This window comes from Gymnogyps californianus, chromosome 23 (genome assembly GCF_018139145.2).
Source record: "Gymnogyps californianus isolate 813 chromosome 23, ASM1813914v2, whole genome shotgun sequence".
NCBI classification, from domain to species: Eukaryota; Metazoa; Chordata; class Aves; order Accipitriformes; family Cathartidae; genus Gymnogyps; species Gymnogyps californianus.
The window spans coordinates 4,010,922-4,034,966 of NC_059493.1; the positions used below are offsets into that span (position 1 = coordinate 4,010,922).

General features: G+C 39.5%; 1 protein-coding gene and 1 long non-coding RNA gene across 2 annotated transcripts in view; one reads left to right on the forward strand and one right to left on the reverse strand.

Moving 5' to 3' along the window:
- The window catches only part of LOC127025312 (uncharacterized), a 132,022-nt gene that overhangs the window by 39,732 nt on the left and 68,245 nt on the right, over positions 1-24,045 (reverse strand). Inside the window, exons 2-3 of the long non-coding RNA XR_007767652.1 lie at positions 9,613-9,681; positions 7,507-7,651 (exon numbers count right to left, since the gene is read on the reverse strand). This is a non-coding gene — a long non-coding RNA (uncharacterized LOC127025312). The remainder of the gene's footprint in view (positions 1-7,506; positions 7,652-9,612; positions 9,682-24,045) is intronic.
- Positions 1,051-22,304, forward strand: ADAM28 (ADAM metallopeptidase domain 28). Its single transcript, XM_050910222.1, is given in 26 exon segments — positions 1,051-1,108; positions 3,869-3,969; positions 4,606-4,682; positions 6,551-6,629; positions 8,372-8,448; positions 9,478-9,673; positions 10,138-10,200; positions 10,624-10,695; positions 11,244-11,413; positions 12,177-12,261; positions 13,502-13,632; positions 14,455-14,632; positions 15,163-15,252; positions 15,696-15,891; positions 16,580-16,682; positions 17,256-17,290; positions 17,293-17,411; positions 18,068-18,148; positions 18,757-18,835; positions 19,778-19,804; positions 19,807-19,867; positions 20,227-20,326; positions 20,607-20,672; positions 20,999-21,076; positions 22,107-22,169; positions 22,272-22,304. Coding segments are annotated over 26 exon segments (2,412 nt in total). The 5' UTR covers positions 1,051-1,056.

Genomic DNA, 24,045 nt, shown 5'->3' on the forward strand with positions numbered 1-24,045 from the left:
CAGCAATAGTTATCCAGTAACACTTATCTTAGAAGTGTGAACTTCTGCTAGTTATGGCAGGAAAACTTCTCCTGTAGATTTATATAGATATATTTATTTATTTATAAATGAATGTAGTAAATGAATATATATATTACTGTGTAACGTGTGTTGCTAATACAAATTTATATTCATATACTGCAGTATACAGCACGATCCATTCTAGTTCTATGTACTCTGTAATACCTATTCTAACATATGAAAAGTTAAACTTCTATAAAGTGGCTCTACATTGATAGCTGTGGCCCTAAGAAGCGCATAGTACTATTTTATTACAACTGGCTAAGTCAATGTGATAAGTTTCTAGCACAGACTTTCAGAATATTATTTGACAGATATCACCTTGATTGCTCACTTGTCTGCATCCCCTTTTATTTAGACATTATCACATGAACCTCAAGCAAACATTACTAATGTAGATGGAAGGGGCAGAAAAGGACCTACTCAGTGTTTATACTGTAGCTATGATTCACAGATACAGAGTTACATGTACCTTTACTGGTGCTCTAAGCCCTTCCCTTCCGTACAGATTAAATGGTAATCAGCAAGAACTTAAACACATCTTTAACACCAGCCCTGCATACCTGTTTTACCCTAAACCTCTTGAAAACTGTCCCATTCTTTGAGCCACCCGTGGTACCCACTGTTTCTGCTGTAGCTTTTTACCAGCCAGACTATAAAAAGACAACATTAGGACCACTTCAATCTCCCTCTTTATTTATTTATTTGTATTTTTCCTGATAAAGAGTTTGAGGGAACTTTCAAAGAAGTAATCAATATATCACAATTTGTGTGACATTAACTAACCAGCAGGAACTTCCGCTTGCTGTAACGCTCTGTGACTTGAAAATTGTGCAACACCTTTAGTAAACACTTCCTCATATAGGAACTAGAATAAAGCTGAACAACTCACTCCCTCTCATTCACTGCACAAGAGAGGACTGCTCAAAGCAGAGACAGCCTGGGAACCCAACTTTCCCAGACCACGGAGACCACTGCCAGACAAGTGCAACTGAGATGACTAACATACTTCTTGTTTCTGTTGTTTTGCTACATTTTCTCCAACAAGGTATGGCTTTTTTTTTTTTTATCCTTTATCCGTGGTTGCTATGGATAACTTTTTACAGCTTTTATGAATTTTTAATTATTAACATGTAGATAATACTGAACAACAGTGAATTAAAGCCATCGGAAAAAAATGGTATTGCTGAAGTTAGGTATGATTGCTTTCTTCTCTTCCTGTTCAAAGCAATTATCTAAAATTCTCTAGTTGTTAGAGAATTATTTACTTGTGGGAAAACTGGCCATAGATTTCCTAAAGACCCAGAACCAGTTAGTGTTGTGAGCCAATTAAGAAAGTACTTCCCCTGCAAGTGAGTGGACAATTTATCCAATTGGGACAACTTATTAAACTACCAGCGTTTTGGCCGTAAAAGAAATTTACTTTTATTTGAATTCAGTTAATTACATTACCTGAATTAAAATAGCTAGCACCTTTATTATCTGTGTGATACTTCAGGTTATGAGTATTCATTTGACTTAGCCTTAACAGACCACACTTTTTTTTCCACGTGCATTGTTTCTTTCAATTCATGTCAATGGGGAACAGATTTTTTCAGAGCTTGGCATGCACAAGAATGCACAGGTTTTACATACATAATTAGACATCTAATTTGTATTCAGGCAAGTATCTTTATGATTTCATTAGTTGCACAGAATATCTGAAAATGTGTACAGTACTAATGCTTAAGGTGTTATATATTTTGTTTCCACAAAACCAAACCTTCATTGTCAATGAAATCCTTGCTAATGGTTTTTCTTCCTGGTTTAGGCTCTTGGAAAACTACATAATTATTTGTTCCTTATTAGCACTTTTTCTAGCTGTTGTACGAGGCCCAAGGAATTTCTTTCCTCCTTAAAGCTACTGACTCAAGACAATGCCTGAAGCAAGACAAAGACAATATACTGAGTTGATTAAAAAAACTACCTCTAAGAAATTATTTGTTCCAGAACAAAACCAACCCGTTTTCCTCGAAATGCTGTTTGTATCACACTGCAGGAAAGGGCAAGTTTAGTTCTGAGTCTCCATTCAAATCTAGCCTAAACTTGAACCATGTGGGCTACAGTTGGCCTTGTAAAAAGAGTCTGCAACAGGGAGTGGATAGATAAAATTGGAGCACAGAACTCTGTTCAGAGAGGCCTAAAATATTACTGTGATCATTACGTAAGAATGTACTTTAAGCTCATGGAAAGACTAAGTCTGCAAAGCAAAAGACTTTTTAAAAGTAAACATAATTAGTTGCTTAAAATAAAATATAAAACATCATTGTAAATTACAGTAACAAACTTGCACTTGGTATTTGCTAACAGCATGTGCATGGATAGTTACTGGGTACTGTGTAATGGCTCAGCTGATGTAAGATAACTTCTTAGGACTTACTACCATTATACCATCATGCCTTTGTCTATACCACTCACCTTTGTCAAGATACAACCAAGTTTATTCTGCAATGATTTCTGGAAAGGGTTTAATCAAATAAACCACTTATGAAGAATTAATCTATTTATTTTACTGGAACAATTTGCATGAGAATGTGGTCTGTTGTTCCAGATACAGAAAATTACAGTAATTGGATGCCCCACTCTTGTAAAAATCTGGCCTTGAGGCAGACAATTAAAATGGGAGTTGCACTCTCCCTTTGTTGTTTGTGGTTTGGTTTTGGTTTTTTTTTTTTCCAAATACAGGCGCTTGTGCTTAGTGTGCTGAGCCCTCAGGAATTTGCCCATTCAGGTAAAATGACCTTTTGTATGAGATTAAAGAGCTTGGGAGGCATATAAAACCTGCTGTTGCCTTGTCAGAAACTAACACATCCCTTGTATGACCCTGTTTTCTCAAATGCTGTACACCGGCTGCTATTATTAACTTCAAATGACGCAACATGTGCTGACCACCCCTGCAAGTCATGCCACAAAATTAACTTTTGTCCAGATTCACTCAGGCTCAGAAGCAGAAAACAAAAAGAAACACTTTTCATCAGCACTGTATTTCCTCAACAAGTTCTTTATAGCCACTGCAGACACACAACACACCTTACAAGTAAGACCAGTAAAAAGGGTTATGCAAGTTAAGGAATCAGCTGGATTCCTTACCATCTTCCAGATCTTCCTACTTTACTGCTTATCTCCTACTATTTTACCTAGCCTCATTCAAATGCCTTCTCCAGCCTGACTCAATAGGTAAGAGTGTATCTATTAAAGTACTCTCACACGTATTTATGTGAGAAGACCAGCTGAAAAGCTTTCTAAAGGAGAAATCTAGGCTTGGTCCAGACTTGTGGTGAACTATATGAGTTTACTTGCTTATCTAGAGGCAGTCTTAACTTGTATGTCATCATGGGATAAGGTTTGGAGATCACTAATTTCATAGAACTGCATAACTTAATTCATGTCATCTGCAAAATGTGAAGGCAAAGGTTGCACCTTGCATAGCTGGTCTAGCATGCTGGTACTCGAAACCGCTGATTGGTGCTAGGGAAAGAAATCCAAAGCGAATTGCATAAAATACTTTGACACCTGCAAATAGCCAGGTATGTCAACTCATCTGACATCCAGACTGTAACAAACCTCATGTTAGGTCACATAACGAGGGTGACTGCTTAGCAGACCAGATGAGCTCATGCCAGAGCCAGTGCAGAGAATACACAAGAAACTAGCAGTGCAACAGACGAACGACTATACAGCCCAAAAGAATCAGTCTTGGCAGACATGAAATATGGTGTTTAATAAGTTGATACTGTGTTTTCATAAATATACATCTGTTTCTCCCTAGGGAGCACGAGCAAGAAATTACCTGGAGTTGAGCAATATGAAATAGTTTATCCACGGAAATTGCACACAGTACATAAAAGAGATGTAGAAAGAAACAAAGAGGTATTAAAAGAGATAACCTTTTTTTTTTTGCTGGGAGATGGGGAGAGTTTTCTGGAGTCAGAGTAGCCTTGGTTTTCAAGGGTAAGAGAACTTGGAGCCAGACACTTGATCTTGTAAAATGAAATGAAAGAGAAAACCTGGAAGAGTGATCCCATGTCTGGTAAAGACGGGCTGTGAGGTGTGCTCAGTACGCAGTGAAGTACCTGTAGGCCGTCAGTGGGTCTTCTGTCCTTGTATCTCTACAAAGATGTAGGTTTTGATACTATTCAGATTTTTAAGAACCTATGGACATTTTAATTTGAAGTAAATTAAATCAAATGCTTAAAACTAAGCATGCTCTTACATACTTCAAGAGAGTTATGAAAACGTTTGAATTTAAGCATCCGCTTCAGCACTTTCCCAAATACGCAGGGTATGCGCTTACGACTGTAGAAATACATTTGCAAAGTTAAATTTGTTCCTCTAATTAAAAAATATGAAACAGAGTGACCTCCTCCTTATTCTATAACTGCCAGAATACTTATTTTTGGTGGGAAGAGGAGGAAAAGAATGCAATTGGCAAGTCAGTAACAAGCAGCTCATAGTGAGGCCAGAAATTATAACAGTCCATATTCTAACACTTAAATCTGTTTACAGACAAAATATGATGAGACAATGGAGTATGGAATCAAAGCCAATGGAGAGGAAGTCATACTGCACCTCCAAAAAAATAAGTAGGTTCAGTTCAATTTTTTCTTCAGCATTATCCCTCACTGTAAGTGGCTCTTTAGGGCATTCAGGATACTAAGAAACAGGACTTAGGCTCCTGTAAAACAGAGGTATTTTGGTAAATACAACCTTTCAACTCCAATGACAGAAGAGGGGAGAGAAAGCATCATGTCATTAATTTGGTAATGTGAAATAACTACACAGGCATATGACATTACTATGATGGAATGACTTGCCTATACTGCTAACTCTGTTATCCTATTTATTTCCTAAATGGCTAAATCCACTGAATGTTTAATGTTTTCATATTATTTCACAAGTCTTCTGTGTCCATGGATAGTCTCTGGGTTATATTTATTTGTTCCATGCTGGTAGAAACTACAGAGAAGAACAAGAGAAATATCTATGAAATGGGGCTGTGTTGGCTCTGTATGCTTTTCAGAAATGGAAAACAGTAGTAAGAAATGCAAGTCCTGAATACTCCCTACCTTAACACTACTGCTGCTGGACTTTGAGTAGTCTAACATATACTGGCATTGATAAAATGCTTTATGGAAATTGAAAGCAAGGAGAGCTCGCCTCCTTGGCTGAAGAGATTAACAGCATTTAAACAGGCTATGCAGAGGGTATAGAGAAGCAGTGGGCTCTGTTACAGAACAAAGCATACAAAGAAAAGTCCAAAACTGTACAGAGCAACACAAAATAAAGCACAGTTGTGATTTTCTGCTTGCTGGCTCCACCATAATATTTAACATGGGATCAAACAAGTCTGCTTTAATAGGTACTTTTCAAATGGCTGTGTAAATACAATAGTACTATAATCAGTTCATGTTAAATATAGACTATAATTAACTGTTTGCCCCTGTTTTAATCTAATCTAAATATTTGGAAGTGGGGAAGCGAAATTATATTGTACTAAATCCCACTCCTTAAAAAGAAATGGGATTGCGGCAGTTTGGGGTAGTTGCCCAAATAGAAGCGAGCGCAGACTTGCTTTGCTGCTAGCTTTAGTAACACTAAAGCCCTGGCTTAAAGTTAAGCATCTGCTTAGTGCTCTGCTGCATAGGAGCCTGAATGCACAGAGCCTTGCAGGATCTGACCTTCCATAGCAAATCACAAACATGTATGTTAACAAGAAACCCAAAGGCACCTTTCCCAGTGGTGGCAGAAATACAGTATTTTATTCCATAGTCATGATGTCCTCCCTTGAAGGTTCAGGAACAGATATGTGTTCAAAAATAAAGTTCTATTTAGGCAGAACAGAAAAATCAAGTTCAGATAGAACGATTACAAAGATGAGAACCTGCACTAGCAAAATTATAAAAAAGCTGTGAGCAAAAGAACTGGACAAATAGATGTTAGCGTGATCTCCGCACAGAATCTCTGAGTGTGTGCACATGTACACATACATGTATGCATGGGCACACGTGAAACAGATGAGGCAGCTTTGCCATTGACCTAGATCTTTGCTACTTATAATCAGTGGGGGTGAACTGGGAAGAGAACAGAACAGTACCATTTCACACGCACTGTGGAGTGGTGGAAATGTCTACACAAATTGGAGGTCAAAAAAGGATCAATACTGCATATGTAATTATACATTTACTTTCAGATCTACTAGGAGATTAGTTTATACCAATGAAATAAGTAGACTTTAATTGCTTTCTTATTTTAGAAATGTCCCTTTGTTTGAGTAAGGATTACAAACAGGCAGAATTCCCCACCCAGCAGCTTTGCTTCCCGAGTTTTTCAATACTAATAATAACCTGAGTAATCATTTGAATTCCCTACATACTTTGCGTGTCATGTAATTGCCTCATTTCTAGATGACTACAAGTTATTTTGAATAACAATTGCACTTGACTCTTTGCAGGCATCTATTAGCTAGAGACTATACTGAAACAGTTTATTCTGATGATGGTCGACAAGTAACAACAAGTCCTCAGATAAAGGTAATAAAAAAAGGTTTCCTTCCCTCATACTTGCAGTCTTGAGGAGGTCTGTATGAGATTCATGGGTCCATGAAATAACAGTACGTATCAGTCAGAAAGAAAAGATTTTAAATCAAGGTTCTAAGCACTGTAATTTAGGATGCCTCTGAAGGGACAGAGAATATGTGACTTGTGACTTTGGCAGAGCTGCACTGATTTACACCTGTAGGGAATCAGACATACAGTTTGTCCTCCAAAAAGATGACCACTTTTCAGCTTAGTGGCTGATGAACACATTACCTGAGCTGAATTTCTCTCTTTTGTCAGGAAAGGGAGTGGAGCCAGGGCCATTCCACTGCCTTCTACCTCCTGCCTTTGCTCATTCTGTGCAACTCCGTGACTTGCTTTTACACCCTAATCTCAGTGAGATCATAGATTCTGATAAAGACAGATTTCCTCACTGGCTCACATTACCACCCACGCTCACAGCAAATGCACTGCAGGTTACCCCAGGTGGTTTCTCTGAGCCATGACAAATCAGTTATTCAGATCCAGACACAAAGGAAGTCACTACAGAAGTTATTTTTTTTAATTAACTGTGCGCCCATGGGTCTTATCCTCAACAAAGCTCTCACCTGAAGCTTTTTGTCCAATGTCATGCTATGTGTTTTAACACAAGTAATTTGGAATACAAAGCCTAATATTCTTTGTCATGGAGCAATTAGCAGGAACAGGAGGATCTTGAGTGAAATAAATGTGCATAAAGAATTCTGGATTGCTTTTTTTATGGAAAAAGATGCCATTTCTGATTACTCCAATTACTTTCACTCCCTGAATGGATCCTGTGAAAAGCAAATAGCACCTATGTCTGGTTAAAGACAATCTCAAATAGGCCTACCTGCGCAGCTTGCTGAATAAGGAATTCCTACATTGTGGATACTTTATTATGATCTCAGGAGTTGTTTCTCTTCTGTCCTCAAAAGATGGAGAGTAATTCTCCACTTCCTTCTCCAGTAATTTTCACTTTGTTGATGTCTTTTTCACTGTAAGAAAGTTGGCACATTACCACGGAAGGAAGACAAATAAATGGTAAAGTGAAACCAAACATCTATGAGAAAACAAAAGGCACAATGCATGCAGGTTTGAATACTGTGTTATAGGTCTCTCCAGAAATCTATTAAGGAAAATGCTATGGGTAAAATTTTCCACAATACCTCAGTGACTTTGAAGTCTCTTTGAGCACAGAATTGTTCATTAGACCTTAGATCCTTAAGTCAATTAAGTAATGAAAATTTTTCCCCTAATCATATGTTTTAATATAATATGTGCTTTTTAATCTCATTGAAGTTAAAGCATTTAATTGTTGGGTTAATATTAAAGGGTGTTTCCTTGAAATTTGGCCACAATAAAATCATTCAGTATGGACCTTAATTCAGCAGAGCACATCAGTATATGCTTAATTTTGAGCAGTGAGTATGCATATTCTTATTTTCATGTACTGTTGTGTATTGACCAGAGCCCACCACGATTGGATTTGTCACAATCTGGGTCACTCTGTGTTGAAGGATAACAATAACAGTACCGTAGCAAACATGGAAATGGTCACCTGCTTTTTTCATTTATGAATCTCCTCTAACGGGAGATTTCCTCAGACAGCGTAGTTTGTTGTAGCTTGTAGCTAGTATAGTTTGTCTTCTGAAATCACTAGATCTAGGCCAATTCATTGCAGTCAATGAGACAATGTATTTTTTCCTTCTAAACAGGATCACTGTTATTATGAAGGTTACATTCAGAATGATGTTGATTCCATAGCAAGCATCAGTGCTTGCAAAGGTCTAAGGTAAGATGGGGGTTTGGTTCCCAGAAGGTACCAATGGCAGAATATGCATACTCTATGAGGATAAATTTTCCAATACAAAAAGAATCAAGATGTAAATAAGTGGTGTTATCTTTTATTCATGCTTACAAGGAAGCTGGTTTAGCAAAAAAAAGGGAAAGAAGGGAGAAAAAAGTTACCTTTCTACTTCAGTTTCAGAGTTTATAAGTTAGAAGCTAAAGAAACATCTATATCAATAAATTTCTATGACTAATTCCATTATTAGATCCAGTCATAAAGCATAGCATTTCATGGTGCTACAGTAAACATTTAGGGTTGATGCTTCTAAGCTGTAGGAAGCTCCATTGACACTTCAAGAGAAGGCTACGTTATTTTCAGTGCTACAGCAGTTACAGGGTCAGGAAGTTCAAGCTTTTGTATTAAAAGCTCAGTTAAAAGAATCCGCTCATTTCTAATCACTGAAGACATAGCGGTATAACACAAAAAGGCAAGAGGATGGCTGTTGAGTCTGAGAAGCAGCAGCAGAACATTTTCCCAATGGTTAGTGGAGTTTGGCCAAAACCCAGACTTTGTGAACACTTCTTGCATATCTTGTCGAGTTTACATGTTAACACAGAACACTTATTTTGACATTTGCTGCTGAAAAGGATTCAAAATTTTTAATTCCTTTCAATATTTCAGCTTTTCATCTCAATTAAAGATGAAAACACCTTTGAATTCCCCACTGAATTGAAATTCACTTTTCAATCACCTGTTAGCACAAAACCCCCAAATTAAATCTAATTCATTCCTAAACCAGTTTCTTTTTGACTGACAGTCTCCTACTCAGAGACTTCAGTGACCAGCCAAATCTTCCAATTGACTCAGCAGCTTTGATTTCTGCTTTTAAACTGTTGTACACTCAGCCTGCATGCTGCCAAACTATTCCATTGCATCAGTGTGTGCAATGCTCTGTACGCTTGGGCTGTTAATGTTGCTATCTTGACTCAGTCCCGCGGATTCAAAACATCACAGTCTAACTAATTTTCTTAGTGGATATTTTGAGACCCATGGTCAGAAGTACCTCATTGAACCCTTGGGAACTTCAGACAGAGACGAACATGCGGTCTATAAGTACGAGAAACTTGAACAAGAGTCCATAAAAACCTGTGGTCTAATCAATAATACCTGGGAAGCGGATTCCGATGACCCCATCAACGACATCTTCAAATCCAGCAACAGTCCAGAAGTAAGTACCTAGTTAAGCAACAGTCCAGTAAGTACATGGCAGAAAAGAAACTGCAGCTGTAGGAGAACTCTGTGAGTAGCACAACTCCCACTTTTTCTGGTGGCACCTCCAGAAAAGTAGCAATTGCAAACAGTGAAGCATAATCAGATATTAAAGAACCAGTGCAAAATCTCACAGATCTGAGATTTCAGAGTCACCACCTGAGTTAAGCCCTCCTGCACGTACTAATAGGTGCCCATGTGCATCTTTAAACATCTAAATACTTCTTAATATCTAGCCTACCTTTCATAATCTTAATAATCATTTTAATATCTAGCCTACCTTTCACCGTTTTAAAACAAGGCAGTCTCATTCTAAATGACTTAGCTAAAGAAACACCCTCATAACTAATACATGGGTTTGAAATTGCAAAGGTTGAGACTGAAACAGGCCTTAGAAGTTATTTAAATGTATCTTTCCTTTAGATTAAAGCATACCTGAAAGCAAAAAAGTATCTGGAAGTTTACATAGTTGCAGACAATACTTTGGTGAGTATTGAAACGATTTTTTTTTTTCATTTGACCAGCTAGAGGTGAGCTTTCCAAAGTAGGTACTACTCATATCCCCAGGCTCCTACTATAATTACAGTGCTACACTATGTTTTACCACTGACTTTGGCTAGGAATAGGATTTCCTAATGTTGACTGATTTTGAAAGTCCCACCTGGAGATGACAAGAATTCAGAAAACACCATACAGTGCCTGTCCTCTTCTGCACCCTATGCATAGATACACATTTTAAAAGGGTCTGATCTTGAAACACATTGTCTGATAAAATAGCACATCGAAAAGATAATAATAAGTAGACCAGGCATGGTGTGGTTTGCAACGCAATCTTCTGTGGGATATTTCTTTTCTGATAAATCACTTTTTTCCTCTCCTTTTCCTAACATACTATATTTACTTTTTTAGTATAAGAAGTATGAGGAAGATGTTAAAACTGTAAGACAAAGGATATTTGGAATAGTCAATTACATCAACACGGTAAGAACAAATACAGCAAAGTGAAATTGAAATAGAAGTGATTTATAATTTTTTTTCTTTTGCAAACATCATGAATTTTCATAATTACATGTAGGAAAGAATGAAAACTGAACTTCATTGTAATTTATGAAACAAATTTAACACATTTGTCCATAGTACCCTGTTCTTTGCCTTCAGATATGAGATTTCTATAAAGGAATATTAATACCGTATTTTCTTAACACTTGTTAAAGTGAATGATTTAAATCCTTCAAAAAGAATGACGTGATTCTCGATTCTTGATTTCTTTTGCAAGTCAAATTTCTTCAAAAATATTGCTGGAATTTTCAAGTATTTTAAAGCTATTTTTATAGTTGGGGGAAATAAGATTTCATGTTTTGTTTGTTGGGTTTTTTGTTGCAACTTCAAAGTGTGGAAAAGCTTAAATCAGGTCTGGAGTGGACTATACTGCAAGTGACAAAAATGAATCAATTACCAGGATAAGTGTTTGTTTCAGAAGTCTTCGTAACGTACTTCATTTTTACAGCAACACTGTTTCTCGGCTGCAGGTTTATAAGGCCATAAATGTCTACGTGGCTTTAATTGGCCTAGAAATCTGGACAGATGGTGATAAATGCCTCCTGAGTCGTGCTGCAGGATTCACTCTGGACAGTTTCTCAAAGTGGCGTCTATCAGATTTATTAAAGAGGAAAAGAAACGACAATGCCCAGCTAATCACGTGTGTGTCATTCTGGTTCCTATTTGCATTTCCAAATACGTTCAAGGAATTAGTTCTTTAAAATTTGGTCACCAACCAGTCAGAGACGCTGTCTATACTGAACTGGATTTCATGCTTTCCACTACTGGGTTATACTAATTGTAGGACAAAAAGATAAATGCAAGCTCTCTTTTCTTGCTTTTATTTTCTTCATGGAGCACAATTACCTGCTAGGACATAGTATCTAATCTTTTTCTCTGAATCCCTGCAAAATCAGGCAATGTAAACTTTTGCTACATCTCAGTCTCTCCTTTTCCCTGCTCTGGTCACAGAAACAGCTGAGTATCCTGAAGACTGCAGCATAGTCTCACAACCTAAGGAGCCATGACATGAAGCTTAACGGCTGGGAAATGCACATTGCCAAACTACACCAGCACTCACTTCGCTATTCTGGCTCATGTTCAACGGCCCCGATTCATCCAAGCACTTTGCTACATTTAGAGCACTTCATCAAGCTCTTTACACTCAAACAGATGCTTTAAGTCTGATGAAGTGCAATGTAATTTAAGTAAAAATTTAAAATGAAAAGTGTATTCAATTGTTTTCTGATTTGCCATGATCTTAAGCATGTCCTCAAATATTGTATTAAATCAGGGATGCAAACCAGAGCTGGAAATGAGAATATGCTTAAAGCCTTCAGCCTGGTTAATAAAGCAGACTTGACTTCAGATCTGCTTGCTGGTTACATCATTGCATTTCACTCTGCCTTTCTTCTTCCTTACAGAGGTTATGACTTGGAGGGGACAACGATTGGATTAGCCTTTCTAAAATCCATATGCAGTGATATATATTCTGCAGGTATTATTCAGGTCTGATTTATTTTTATTTTATTTTTTAAAGGCTTTTCTATGTTTTTTACTCAATCAGCAAAGAACGTTTATGAAAATCATTGGATGTACGACACTTTCAGTTCTCTGTCTGGTTCATATTATTTTATTAGACTGTAGAAATTCACAGTCAGAGATTTTATTTTAAATGAAGTGCAGAGGGTAAAGAAAGCACACACAAAGCGTGGTATCCGTGTTATCTAAATGCCAACATCAAACTCAGACACCTGTATTTGGAGTACGAGGCTCCAACAGAGCAAGAGGAGAGAAATAAGTGATTTTGTGCCTCTACCTTAAGGTTCCCTGTTTTGAACAGGGAATTGGTTCTGACTGTCATAATGCATATCATCAGTTTAGCCACTTAATTACAGCTGCCTAAACTACTGTACTTAAACTTCAGCCTAAATAGGAACACAGATCCAAAACTTTACCAACAACACCGGGAACTCAACTGCTGCACCCAGCTTCAGAGGCCGGGCTTGTTGGTAAGAGGAATAACTCACATGAAATTCCAGCTTTCCCACATCATAAGGAAATCCTAGGATGATCGTAAAGCCAGAATGCTTTTCAAGGTGCAGGGATGCATTTTGTAGCAGCATGATTTGCAATGCCATGCTGGAAGAGTATGACCAGTATGCCGTCTCGTGCTTTTTGCATTTCCACTACCACCTGCTGTTTATACATCTGGATTTCACTCAAAAGAGCAGGACTTTTCCTTTCCCCCCCTCCCACCAAGCAGCACAAAACACCACGCTAAGAGCAAAGACGGAGCACAGCATTTGCCTTTCCTTTCTGTGCACACACAACACTGTACACAATAGTTACCTTGGTGTAATGAGTAATAATTATATTGCACCCACGTAATTACCCTAAGCACAGAGACAGCTATCTAGAGAGAGGATTAAGAGTTTCAGATGTTCAGTTCCCCTTAACACTCAGTTTTTACTTGGCAGCCTAACCTCCTCATGTTTATTTAAAAACTAATTATACCAACTTACTCATGTTTGTTAGTAGTATCATCTCATTGCTATTATAATATAATCCAGCATAAACTGTGGAATAGATGCATGCATGGATTCAACAACATATCAATCATTATGCAGCAGTGAGGATAATTTCACTTGACGAAAAACTGCCCTATTTCTTAGCCACGCGGCTTCTCTGATGTTCCTATTTGTTCTCAAATAGTCATAGAAATAATAGTCTGTTCTTATCTCTACAGGATCACAACAGAAATGAAATTGCAGTTGCAGCTACCATGGCACATGAGATGGGACACAACCTTGGCATGAGTCATGACACCAAAGCCTGCACATGTAGTGCTGAAGTTTGTATCATGACAGATACTGTCAGGTAAGAGTCTGGATAAAAAGGTGAGGGGATTAATGCATGGGGCACTTACGGATGGGCTTTGGATAAGCTGCCAGTTTCCAAATTGGAGTAGTAATTATTCTTGTCCTCTGAGATTATTCCATTCAAATTATACAAAAAGAAGAGAAAAATGAAGAAATTCCAGGCCCTTGTAAGATATTCCCAGACAGATACCACCCCCCCCCCAAACCCAAATAAAACCAAATTTTAGTCATTTTTTGATAACATTAGTTTTGCATGTGTGGTGGAGGCCTTCACATTAAACCATAAATCATTTCTTCCTTACAATGACATGAAACTGCTGTGGTATCTCAGACAACAGAGCTTCCCCAAGATTTACCTAAAGTATATTTTTGTTCTCTACCATGAAGATGTCTTCTGTGAAAACCACACAAAGTGCTTCCACCTTTAATACATACCCATTAGATAGGAATTTAGTTCAGTTTTCATCTCTAGTTGAACACCCTGAGCCTCTGCTGCATGGCCCAGTGGAAGACTCCTAATGCCTGAAGCATCCAGGCACAAACTGTGTAGACCAGGTTTAAATCTTTGGGATGCGGGATTTATTACATGCAATGTTTACATTTAGTACCTGAACTATTTCTGATCTGTTTGGTTCCACTTTTTTTTTTCCCCTGCTACAAGTAGGAGATAGCCATTGTATTTATTAATACATATATTTGGAAAAATGGTTGCACCCAATAGTTTGGGGGATGGTCACTTGTTTCATTTCTCTTGTAAAGGGTATTGCTTCTCCTTGCCTATGCCGACCCTAACATAAATCCTCCTGCTTTCTCAATATAGTTCTATCATCCCCAAGACATTCAGCTCTTGCAGCCTCCAAAGTTTTGAGAAATACATGTTGAGTGACATGCCAAAATGCTTAACTAACATTCCAGATATAAGCAGCATCATAGCTCCTCCATCCTGTGGAAATGGCTTTGTGGAAAGAGGAGAGGAATGCGACTGTGGTACTCCTGAGGTATTTGCATAACCGGGAATAAAATAATATTTGGAAGAGGCAAAGAGTTTTATTCAGGCTGTACAGTAGCTGGTTTCTGTCAGTTTCCGAGGTAGCCAGTTCAAAGCTAGCTGAAATATTTCTGTAGAAACTGTGGTCATCAAATGGCTGATCTGCAAAGTAGTCACCTCTATACAGTACATGCCCAATGGTGTGAAACACGACATGGTTTGTCATGTGGTGTTGACAGAGGAACTGAGAATGAGGAAAAGCCATACATACGAAACCATCCCAGCAGAAATAAGCAAGTTCCCCGCACAACTTCTATCAGCACTTCCATAATCAAACACACTTTGTGTTCTTTATGCGCTCACTCACAATGGCTGGCATGGCTTCTAGTGAAAATGGTTTTTAGAAAAGCAAAGTGCAGGTCCAAAACACCCTTCCCTCCCTCGATAACCAAGTACAGGATGGTTTGTTGAGAACGCAGTACAGAGGGGACCAAACCCTGAAGCAGTGTACCAGAGCTCTGATTCCTGATTCTGTCACAGGAGTGCACAAATGACTGCTGTGATCCCAAGACATGCAAACTGACAGCAGATTCCACATGTGCACACGGAGACTGCTGTGAAAACTGCCAAGTAAGACTCCTTTTAATCTCTAGCTTCTCATATTTTCCAGGGTATTTTTTTTTTCCCCCCATGAGAAAGCAGTAATGCACCTTTCAAAAGAACCAATCCTCTTTACTTGTAATTACTGACATAGCACTGTAGTGACAAGCGCACTTTGTCCATCCCAAACTACACTACAACTATCAATTCACTCAATCTTTCAACATCCTGGAGAAATGAACATTTTGATTACCCATTTTCTCCTGGAAAGAAAAGCTGAGGCACAGCCAGGCAAAAATCTTGTCAAATGACATAACCAACTTCAAATTAGATACGGATCTGGCTCCTCGTGCAACTTGTACAGTGAGGATGAGATTTGTCTCCCCTAATTTTAGCCCTCTAGTTCAGTGTGATTTTTAAATGGCATGGAGGAGCAGTGTGTTAAGCATGGCATTGCCTTCCCCCCACTTCAGTACAAAAAAGCAGGAGCTATTTGCCGAGTAGTTAAGCATGACTGTGACCTGGCTGAGATGTGCACCGGCTTTTCTGCGGATTGCCCAGCGGATCGATTCCGTGTGAACGGATATCCCTGCAACTACGGCGAAGGCTATTGCTACATGGGAAACTGTCCCACCCGAGAAAATCAGTGCAAAGCTGCTTTTGGACCACGTGAGTACAAGTTGGCATTGAAAAAATAAGGTTGCCTAGGTCAAAGGAGAGAGAGAAAAGTAGGCTTTGTCTGCTAGCAAATCATCAAAGACCTTTTGTAAATCAGGAACAGCATATCTATGTAAATAAGTTCTAGTTTGTAGCATATACTTAATTTTTTTTTTTATATTTAACACTGTAAGTGATTATAATCATGTGAGCTGAAGCTCAGAGCATACAATGCAATGTATTTCTAGAGAAATGGGAAGTGGTAAGCATACTCCTCTTTTGCACAATGCTTTTAAGATAACTTTGAAATGGACCTGAGTGAGTATTCCTTGCTTGATAGGAAGAAGAAATGTCTGTATTTCAAATTAATGTCCAAATTTAGCATGCCTTTATGTTTCTGAAGGTGTGTGGTGGCTTACCCTCTTCCCAGTCCTAAACCATCTCCAGTCCTATGTCCCTTCCCTTACGCAAGGTCTATTAGTTCGTACTGGACAGAGAGAGAACACACAGGATAGGTTCTGCTGTGTGTACACAATAAAATTGCAGAATTAATACATGAAGTGCCAGAGAGTGTCATTTAGGCCCACGGGTAACTTCACTGGGAAAGGCCATTTCCTAAACAGGTAAAGGAAATTGAGTATAACTAGTTCTCACAGGCAGAGAACATAAACTAATCCCATTGCATTTTCCTCTTTCACAGAGGCTACTGAAGGTGCAGCTTACTGTTACCGGATGAATGAGAAAGGGGTATATTATGGATACTGCAGAAAAGAAAGAGGTAGTCACGTCCCGTGTAAAAAAAAGTAAGCACTGTGTTACAGAATTTGCTGGGATTTGGGAAGAGAGACCATTCCTATTCAAATTAAGAGACAGAAGCAGAAAGCGCGCTATTTTAGATGGCACATATGTCCATGTGTCCCTTCTTGTTCAGTTTGAATATTGTGGTAAAACCAATTCTAATAAAACTAGTTACCAAATCATGAGATCAGTCTGAGAAAGAGCAAGCATGTACACATATACGTGCAAGCCTGCTTGTGAGGACGACTGCGTGTGTGTGCATGCATGTGCAGGAAGTACAGGGAAGGGATTTTTGGACAGGTAACTTGAACCTCAGGTGAACCTCAGAAATTGAGGACAGGTCAGTTAAATACTCATTTCTGCAAATTACTGTGGGCTCCCTCATAAGCTCAAGAGGAATTAAGAACCTGCCACCTTCGACTCACAAACCAGCCTGAAAACACCACAAACCAAAATTCCTTTCTGCAGCTTTTTCTTTAGAGTTCCTGTACACAACAAATTCAAGCTGCAGAAGAGACCAGCTCAGACAGTTTTGCTGTGCCATGTCATTGTTCTAGCAGCTCTTGTTCTCCTTCCAGAGATACAATGTGCGGGAAGTTGTTCTGTACGGGGGGAACGACATGCCTCGGGATGGGAGCCTGGTGACTTTTGAGTCCTGCAAAGCAAGTTTTCCTAGAAATGGAGAAGTAGACCCAGGGATGATTCTCGATGGAACGAAGTGCGGGAATGGGATGGTTAGTAGATAATAGCTTTTCTCCTTATTTTTTCCCCTCTTTCAGCCTTGCTTCTATCATTAGCTCCTATACCAGACAAGAAAGATTTTTAAACAGGGAAGACTGAAGTGGACACTAAACTTCTGCTGATCCGATTTGCCATACCTTCTGCCTTACGTGTATCACAAATCAGTAGCAAAGCAAACAGGAACTGCTATCATTCCGATTTCCTTATGCTTGACTGCTGTCTTACTATTTTTTACTGACACAAATGTATGTGGCAACAGAAACATACCTTTGTATGAAGGGTTAACAGATCATACATATATTACTATTTTTAATTACTTCCATAATGGGTGTGCTAGGCATCACTGAGTGCTATTTCCAATTTCTTTGCTATATATTTCTACTTGGGGGGGAGGGAAGGATGAAGGATTGAAGGGGAGTGGAAAGCAGTGATGTCTGTACATCTTTGTAACTCCCCTTTGCTATAAAATACCCAAAGGTCGAATGAAAAGTTATATCCACATATCAAACTCATAACGTAGGTTTAAGTGATTTGCAGACCTGTTTCTATGCCTCCTTTTACTCTTCATGACTTTACACAATGATGTGCAAGCTCTGCACGTTCTGAAAGCTATAAATCACTTTGTTAACATTTGCCCTGTACATTTCAGGTGTGCAGCAATGGAGAATGTGTCTATGCTGAAGATGTCTTTAGATCAACCAACTGCTCTGCCAAGTGTACTGGACATGCTGTAAGATACGAGCATTTGATACTATTAACTTAAAACCCAAGAAAATTACAAATATCAGCTACAGACTTTATTGATGACAGTATTTAAGTCATTGGGATAGGAATTCGCAAAAATTGTGGAGTCAGAAGCTTCCTGTATTTTTATGAAAGCAACTCTAACCTGATATAGCATCAATATTTTTGCTAAGGAGATCACAGGAGATGGACACAGATTCTGTGTCTGGCCCTGCCTCTGAGCCGCAGTATCAAAGCTATTCTCTTTCAGGTCATCTTCTGTTTTGGGAAGATAATTGTGCTCATCTTATTTGAACATTCAGAGACCTACAGATGTAAAGACTCACTCTGCTGCTTTGTGCCTTGTACTGTAGCTTTCACTGCAGAAACACCTGCAAAAGGCACATGATAGCAGACAATCAGGCCTGTCCTTTGCTGTACAAAACTGCTACTCTCTGTGCTAAATTTTAGTCCAAGTAAAATGAGAGGGGGTTTCCAGACCTAGCTTCAATAAGCTTATCAGGATCCTGACTCCAGAGCCACTGAAACTTTACGACATCACAGCTTCACTCATATTTCCAACCTGAAGGTATTCCTGGCTTTGTGCTTCCCTAGGTGTGCGACCACAAGTTGCAATGCCAGTGTGAAGAAGGATGGGCACCACCGACCTGTGACAGCTCGTCAGCAGCTACCAGTAAGTGCTGTATGACCACACAGTGGGTACTGTCATCCGTTGGCTGAAATGAGCTGCTTTAACTCCAGTGAAACAGCCCTAACTTGCACTGGGTGCCAGACTGTTTCTTTGCAAATATTGCATATCTAGGTCTCTGATTTCTGTGCATCTTTAAGTCGCTGCAGCTTGTATGAATGACTAGAGCAAGCTATTTTTCTAACCTGACAGAAGTGATACACCCAGGAGATTATTTAGAGTAGCAGGCTTTTCCTTTCTCCATCCTGAGATAAGGAGCACACCGTATTAGCTCACTGTCAAATTTGAGTGGAGGCAAGCTCCCAGAGGTTTTGCTGTGAGGGAGGTGGGCAAGTTCATTTCTTTATCATCTGCATGGAGCTGGCCTTTACCTGATCTACCTCTGAAGGAAGATACTTTGTGTACACATTTCCATGTGTTTGGGAAAAAAAAAATTTAAGCCTTTGTTATTATTTGTCCTCTCTCCACACTAACTAGAGCACCGTCAGCTCTCAACATTGTGGCTTGGTTGAGGCTTTAGAATAGCTTTGTTGAAGGAAAATTGTGAAGCCCTACTTGCATACAATGCCAAAGGCCTGCGCCCAGTTTTGGGTAACACCCTTTGAGAAAGAGGAGAGGAATGACAGTTAAATGATCTTTGAGGATGGATGGAAAGGGACAGGTTTGTTTAGCCCAAGGACACCTCAGGCAATAACCACAGTCTTCAAATATGGCAAAAATGGCAGGAATACATTCCTTTCCATCACCATTTGTGGCACGAGAAGCAGCCATAAGCTTGAGCAACAGTGAGGACAAATAGGGTCTAGACCTTGTGAAAAAAATTACTTTGCCAGTGGTCTTGATGGGAAACTGCTTAGTAATAGTGGATCTTTTAAGAAATAGCGGATCTTTTACGAAATAGCAACTTGTGTTCTCTCTCCCTGACAGGCTTCGCTATTGTTGCCGGTGTGCTGGTTTCCTTGCTGTCACAGCAATCGCAGCGGTGTTACTTATCCGCTTCAGAGTATTCAAGAAGAGGTAAAATGCTTACCCTCATTGAGGGAAAAAAAAACGTAAAGCCAAGCAACTTCTGGATAGGTTTTAAGCTGGGGTATTCAAAGGGGGTGGAGGGAATTAGACATTGGAAAGCCAAGGAAGTTGGTCCATGACCTTTGTTGAGCTATTTCAGAAATCCCATAGTTGGGAGAGGACTGAAGACTTGAAACTGCAGCTCTCAAGATTAACTTTAAATAATTAAAATAAGAGGGAGAAAGAAAGAAAGGAAGGACTTGGCTACATAACATACCAATAGGAATAAGGCAGGCATTCAACTTCAGCAAGTTTTTTTTTTACTTCAGTCAGGGTAAGATTCAGTGTTATATGTAATATTTGCATAGCTGCCAGACCAGACGGGGACCTGGAGCCACAAACCAAGTCTTTGTGGATCAAGAACAAAGATGCAGAGAACACCCCGTCCTGGCAGTACCTGCCCAGGAGGTAAGAGCAGGGAGGCGCTGGGCCAGCAACAGTCTCCCTGGGACTGTAACCGAGGGGTCGAAACATCAAAACTCATCAGCCAAAGCGCGCTACACTTCCACAAGGGTTTCAAAACACTTGTCTGGGGCTGAGAGGACAGCGCTGCGAATCCCAGAATGGGGAAGGAGTGGGGAAAGCACATGGCACTAAGTCCCTGAGTAATCTGTCTGCAGTAAAGGGGCATGCAAAGATAATGCACAAGATAAGGGCTCCATCTGATTTAACTGTTCCCTGTTTTCAGATGAATGATAAGAAACTTCTCCTTCCTGTACCTCCACTGCAGGAGAACAAACCACAGCTCCAGAGTGTAAGTACTCCTAGAGAATTTCTTTGCTTTCGTGTTGGCTTTGGGGAAGACAGCACATACCAGTTCACGCCATGGTGGAGACCCGCAATGACAATCTGATCCCAAAGGCTGGGGAAATCACTGCACTGCAGATAAGGCCCTCCATGTTTTCTCAGGGCCAGATAGCATAAAGCATCCCTGCTTCTGAAATGAATGCATCCTTTTATCCCTATTAATGCACTTTTTATGTACAACACAAGCCTGCATGTTCCCATGGGAACATGCAGATGCATACATACACAGTATGTATAGAGGGTCAATATGTTTTATATTCTCTTCTTCTACAGCCTGTCATAAGGCCAAAAGGTCCCCCACCTCCTGTTCCTTCTACCAAACCAACCTCTTCTCACACAGAAGAGATTTTTGTAAGTATAACCCTGCAACTTTTCATATATTTCATCTGAGTTGCGAATGACTATCAGATGCCAATTAGTATTTTCAGTTTCTGACTATGATTAAAAAAAAAAAATCATAGACATTCAAACCACATACTCTTTAGGGTAGGAGTCACCTTTTTTGCTATGTAATCCTAAACTGCACAGGATACTCTTAATCTGTGCCAAGGAGTCCTGCTGTAAGCCATCACAAGCACATCTCATTAACAATAGCACACAGAGTCCAAACCAACACGGATTTCAGGTGTAAACACAATGCAAATGATGAGCATGTTTGCTACTACAGATGTCTGCAATGGTCCCTGTATTGTGGAGATGTGGTAGTCTCTAAAGATGCCACCTGTGAAGGGATCTCCATCAATGTGCATATATATCTATTTTGAATTCTTAAAAAAAATTTGGAAACCAGAAGAACATGAGTATTTGCCATTAATAAACCCAAAGCATCCTACTTAAACGAAAATGCCTCCCTCAAATATTTACCATCTCAGCATTTGAGCCCTCTACCCACCTGATACAAGGGCGCAGAAACCATCTTCACACCAGCAACAAAATAGCATGGTACTGCCTGCATAAAGAATGATGGATCAGGACTAAAAAGAAATTTAAAAAAAACCCCACACATATCAGCTTGATTATAAAAACACATTTAAATCCCACTGTCTTTAGAGATGCTTTCCTCAACATGCACCTTGAGCATGTGATCAGCTTTAGCTTCCTAAGCAGTCTATTTGAGCATGGATACTCGATACAGATGAGTTTAAACATTGAGAATAGCTCAGTGGTCTTCTGAAAAAGGAGATCTATACCCCTCATATATTTGTATTATTGTGCCTTCTTGTATGTGGACAGATTAATCTAATTCACTCCTAGCTTCTCCACTAGGAAAATGCTGTAGTAAATACATGAGATCACAGCAGCAGCAGCTGAGGTCTGCGGAGGTTCTGCAGCTGCTCAGACAGGAAAGCCTAATGACACTTCAACTACATTTTTGTTACAGGCACCAGAGAGAAAACCTGCTCATCTCCCAGTTCCCAAAGGCAAACCTCCACCTCCACCAAAGGTAACCCGAGTTCAAATGTGAATAGCAATTCTTTCAGGACGTAATTCATTGAAACTGCACCAGGCACACCGCGATTTGTTTAACACTTTCTTTTTCATGTAGGCTTTAAAACCTCCAATTAATCCCAGAGTATGAAGCTTCTGAAGTAGGGCTGATCGAGATACCTGAAATTTTCAGAGACAATTTGTTTGTCCCTTGATTCCTCCACTTTCGGCAACGGCAACCAAGTTAGTCTTCCTGTTCTCTTTAAAAAGGAACAACTGACTGACAGCTGCTTTGAAAGAAAAAGTTTTGTTTTCAAACAGTGAGGAACTCTTTGGTGATAACATCAAGCTACTGTCCAAAAGGAAACGAAGCAGAATCGCTACTTGCACTGAGGTGTAGACTGGCAGTAAGTTATGACAGCTGCTTAACACGTCCTAACTCCTAGGCCACCACCACAAGATGTGGCTGCACTGGGATGCCCTGCATCTACACTGCTTTTCTGGGTACAGAACTGAGGAGATCAGGGAAAGTATGGCTACCATATGTTTGTAAATTGTAAACTTTTTGCTGCATTTCTGGATCTTTGCAAGCCCTCTCTTCAGCAACAGACCAGACCTTCTCCTTCATGTGCAAGTTGCAAGTTGTAGAAAAAGAAAAATCTTTCCTGCCCTTTGGAGAAAAGTTTGTGTCCTCAAGGCCTGAACTAACCTTGGAATAATAAGATTACACACTGGAAATGCATTGATTCTGGAAAGATCCTTTTGGATCGGATTCTCTTATTAATCCTTAGATTACCTGTTAAACAAGATTCCTCTGTTGAGTAGGTAGAACTGGAGATACGCTCAAAAGCAAAGCATGCGGGAGTCAAACCACTTGCTGCTTCCAAGTGCTCCCAGAGCTCAGGCTGTGCCAGTTTAAAAAGAGCTCCAGCTGCCACCATTGCACTTGGACAGAAAAACTTAGAAAAGCACAGTCAACAAAATCCTTAATCATTTATTTCATTTGCCCCTCAGTTCCAGAAATATCTGAGTACTTCTCCCTTCCAGGGTATACACACCTTGGTGTTTTTGTTTAATTGCTCTTGCACCGGGGTGTGTTATTGTAAAGTTGCTAATGAGAACTAGGCTGGGCACAGGGGTTTGTTATTGTGGGACAGCATCGCAGCACGAGGCTTTGCACACTGGTTTATTACTGAGGGGTTCTTCATTCGTTCTGGCCTGTTGGCATCAGCACTGTTGACACTATTGACCTGCTGGCATAGATCTGCATGATACTGTTGGCATTGATGTTAATAATACTGTGAGGGTGCTGGCACCGATGCTATTGTTACCATTGGCACTGCTATTATTCATGTGGTTGGCATCAATATTTTTAACTTAAAGCGCACAGAAGTGTTTTTCAAGGAACAAAAATTTTACTAGGAAAAAAAAGAAAGAAGAAAAAAGGAAAAAAAGAGAGAGAAACAAAATTGCTCTGGACCCAAAGTACTCAAGATTTTACAGAGGTTCCAGTTTGAACTGGATTTGGGTTTGGATCAGGATCAAAATCAGAACACAGATCCAAATCTGTTACACTGTGGCTCAGGAAGGCAGTTTCCAGCCCTTGGGCATACTGGCTTTGCTAGAGAAGACCACATGGCTGCCAAACTACCAAAACAAGATCTGGGGCCTCGGGCCAGCATTGTGCATACTAACCTTTACCTGTACTTGGTTTTGACCAGGGCCTATTAGGACTTTTAAAAAAGCCTAATCAGAGGGCCTGAAACAGTCTACTCAAGTTCATGAACCAGCTCACACCTGCTGAAATCCTGATCCATGTAATCGTGTTCGGATACTGAACACAACTGTATAGTCACTTTTCAAATGCAGAGCCTTGTTATTTACAGTGACCA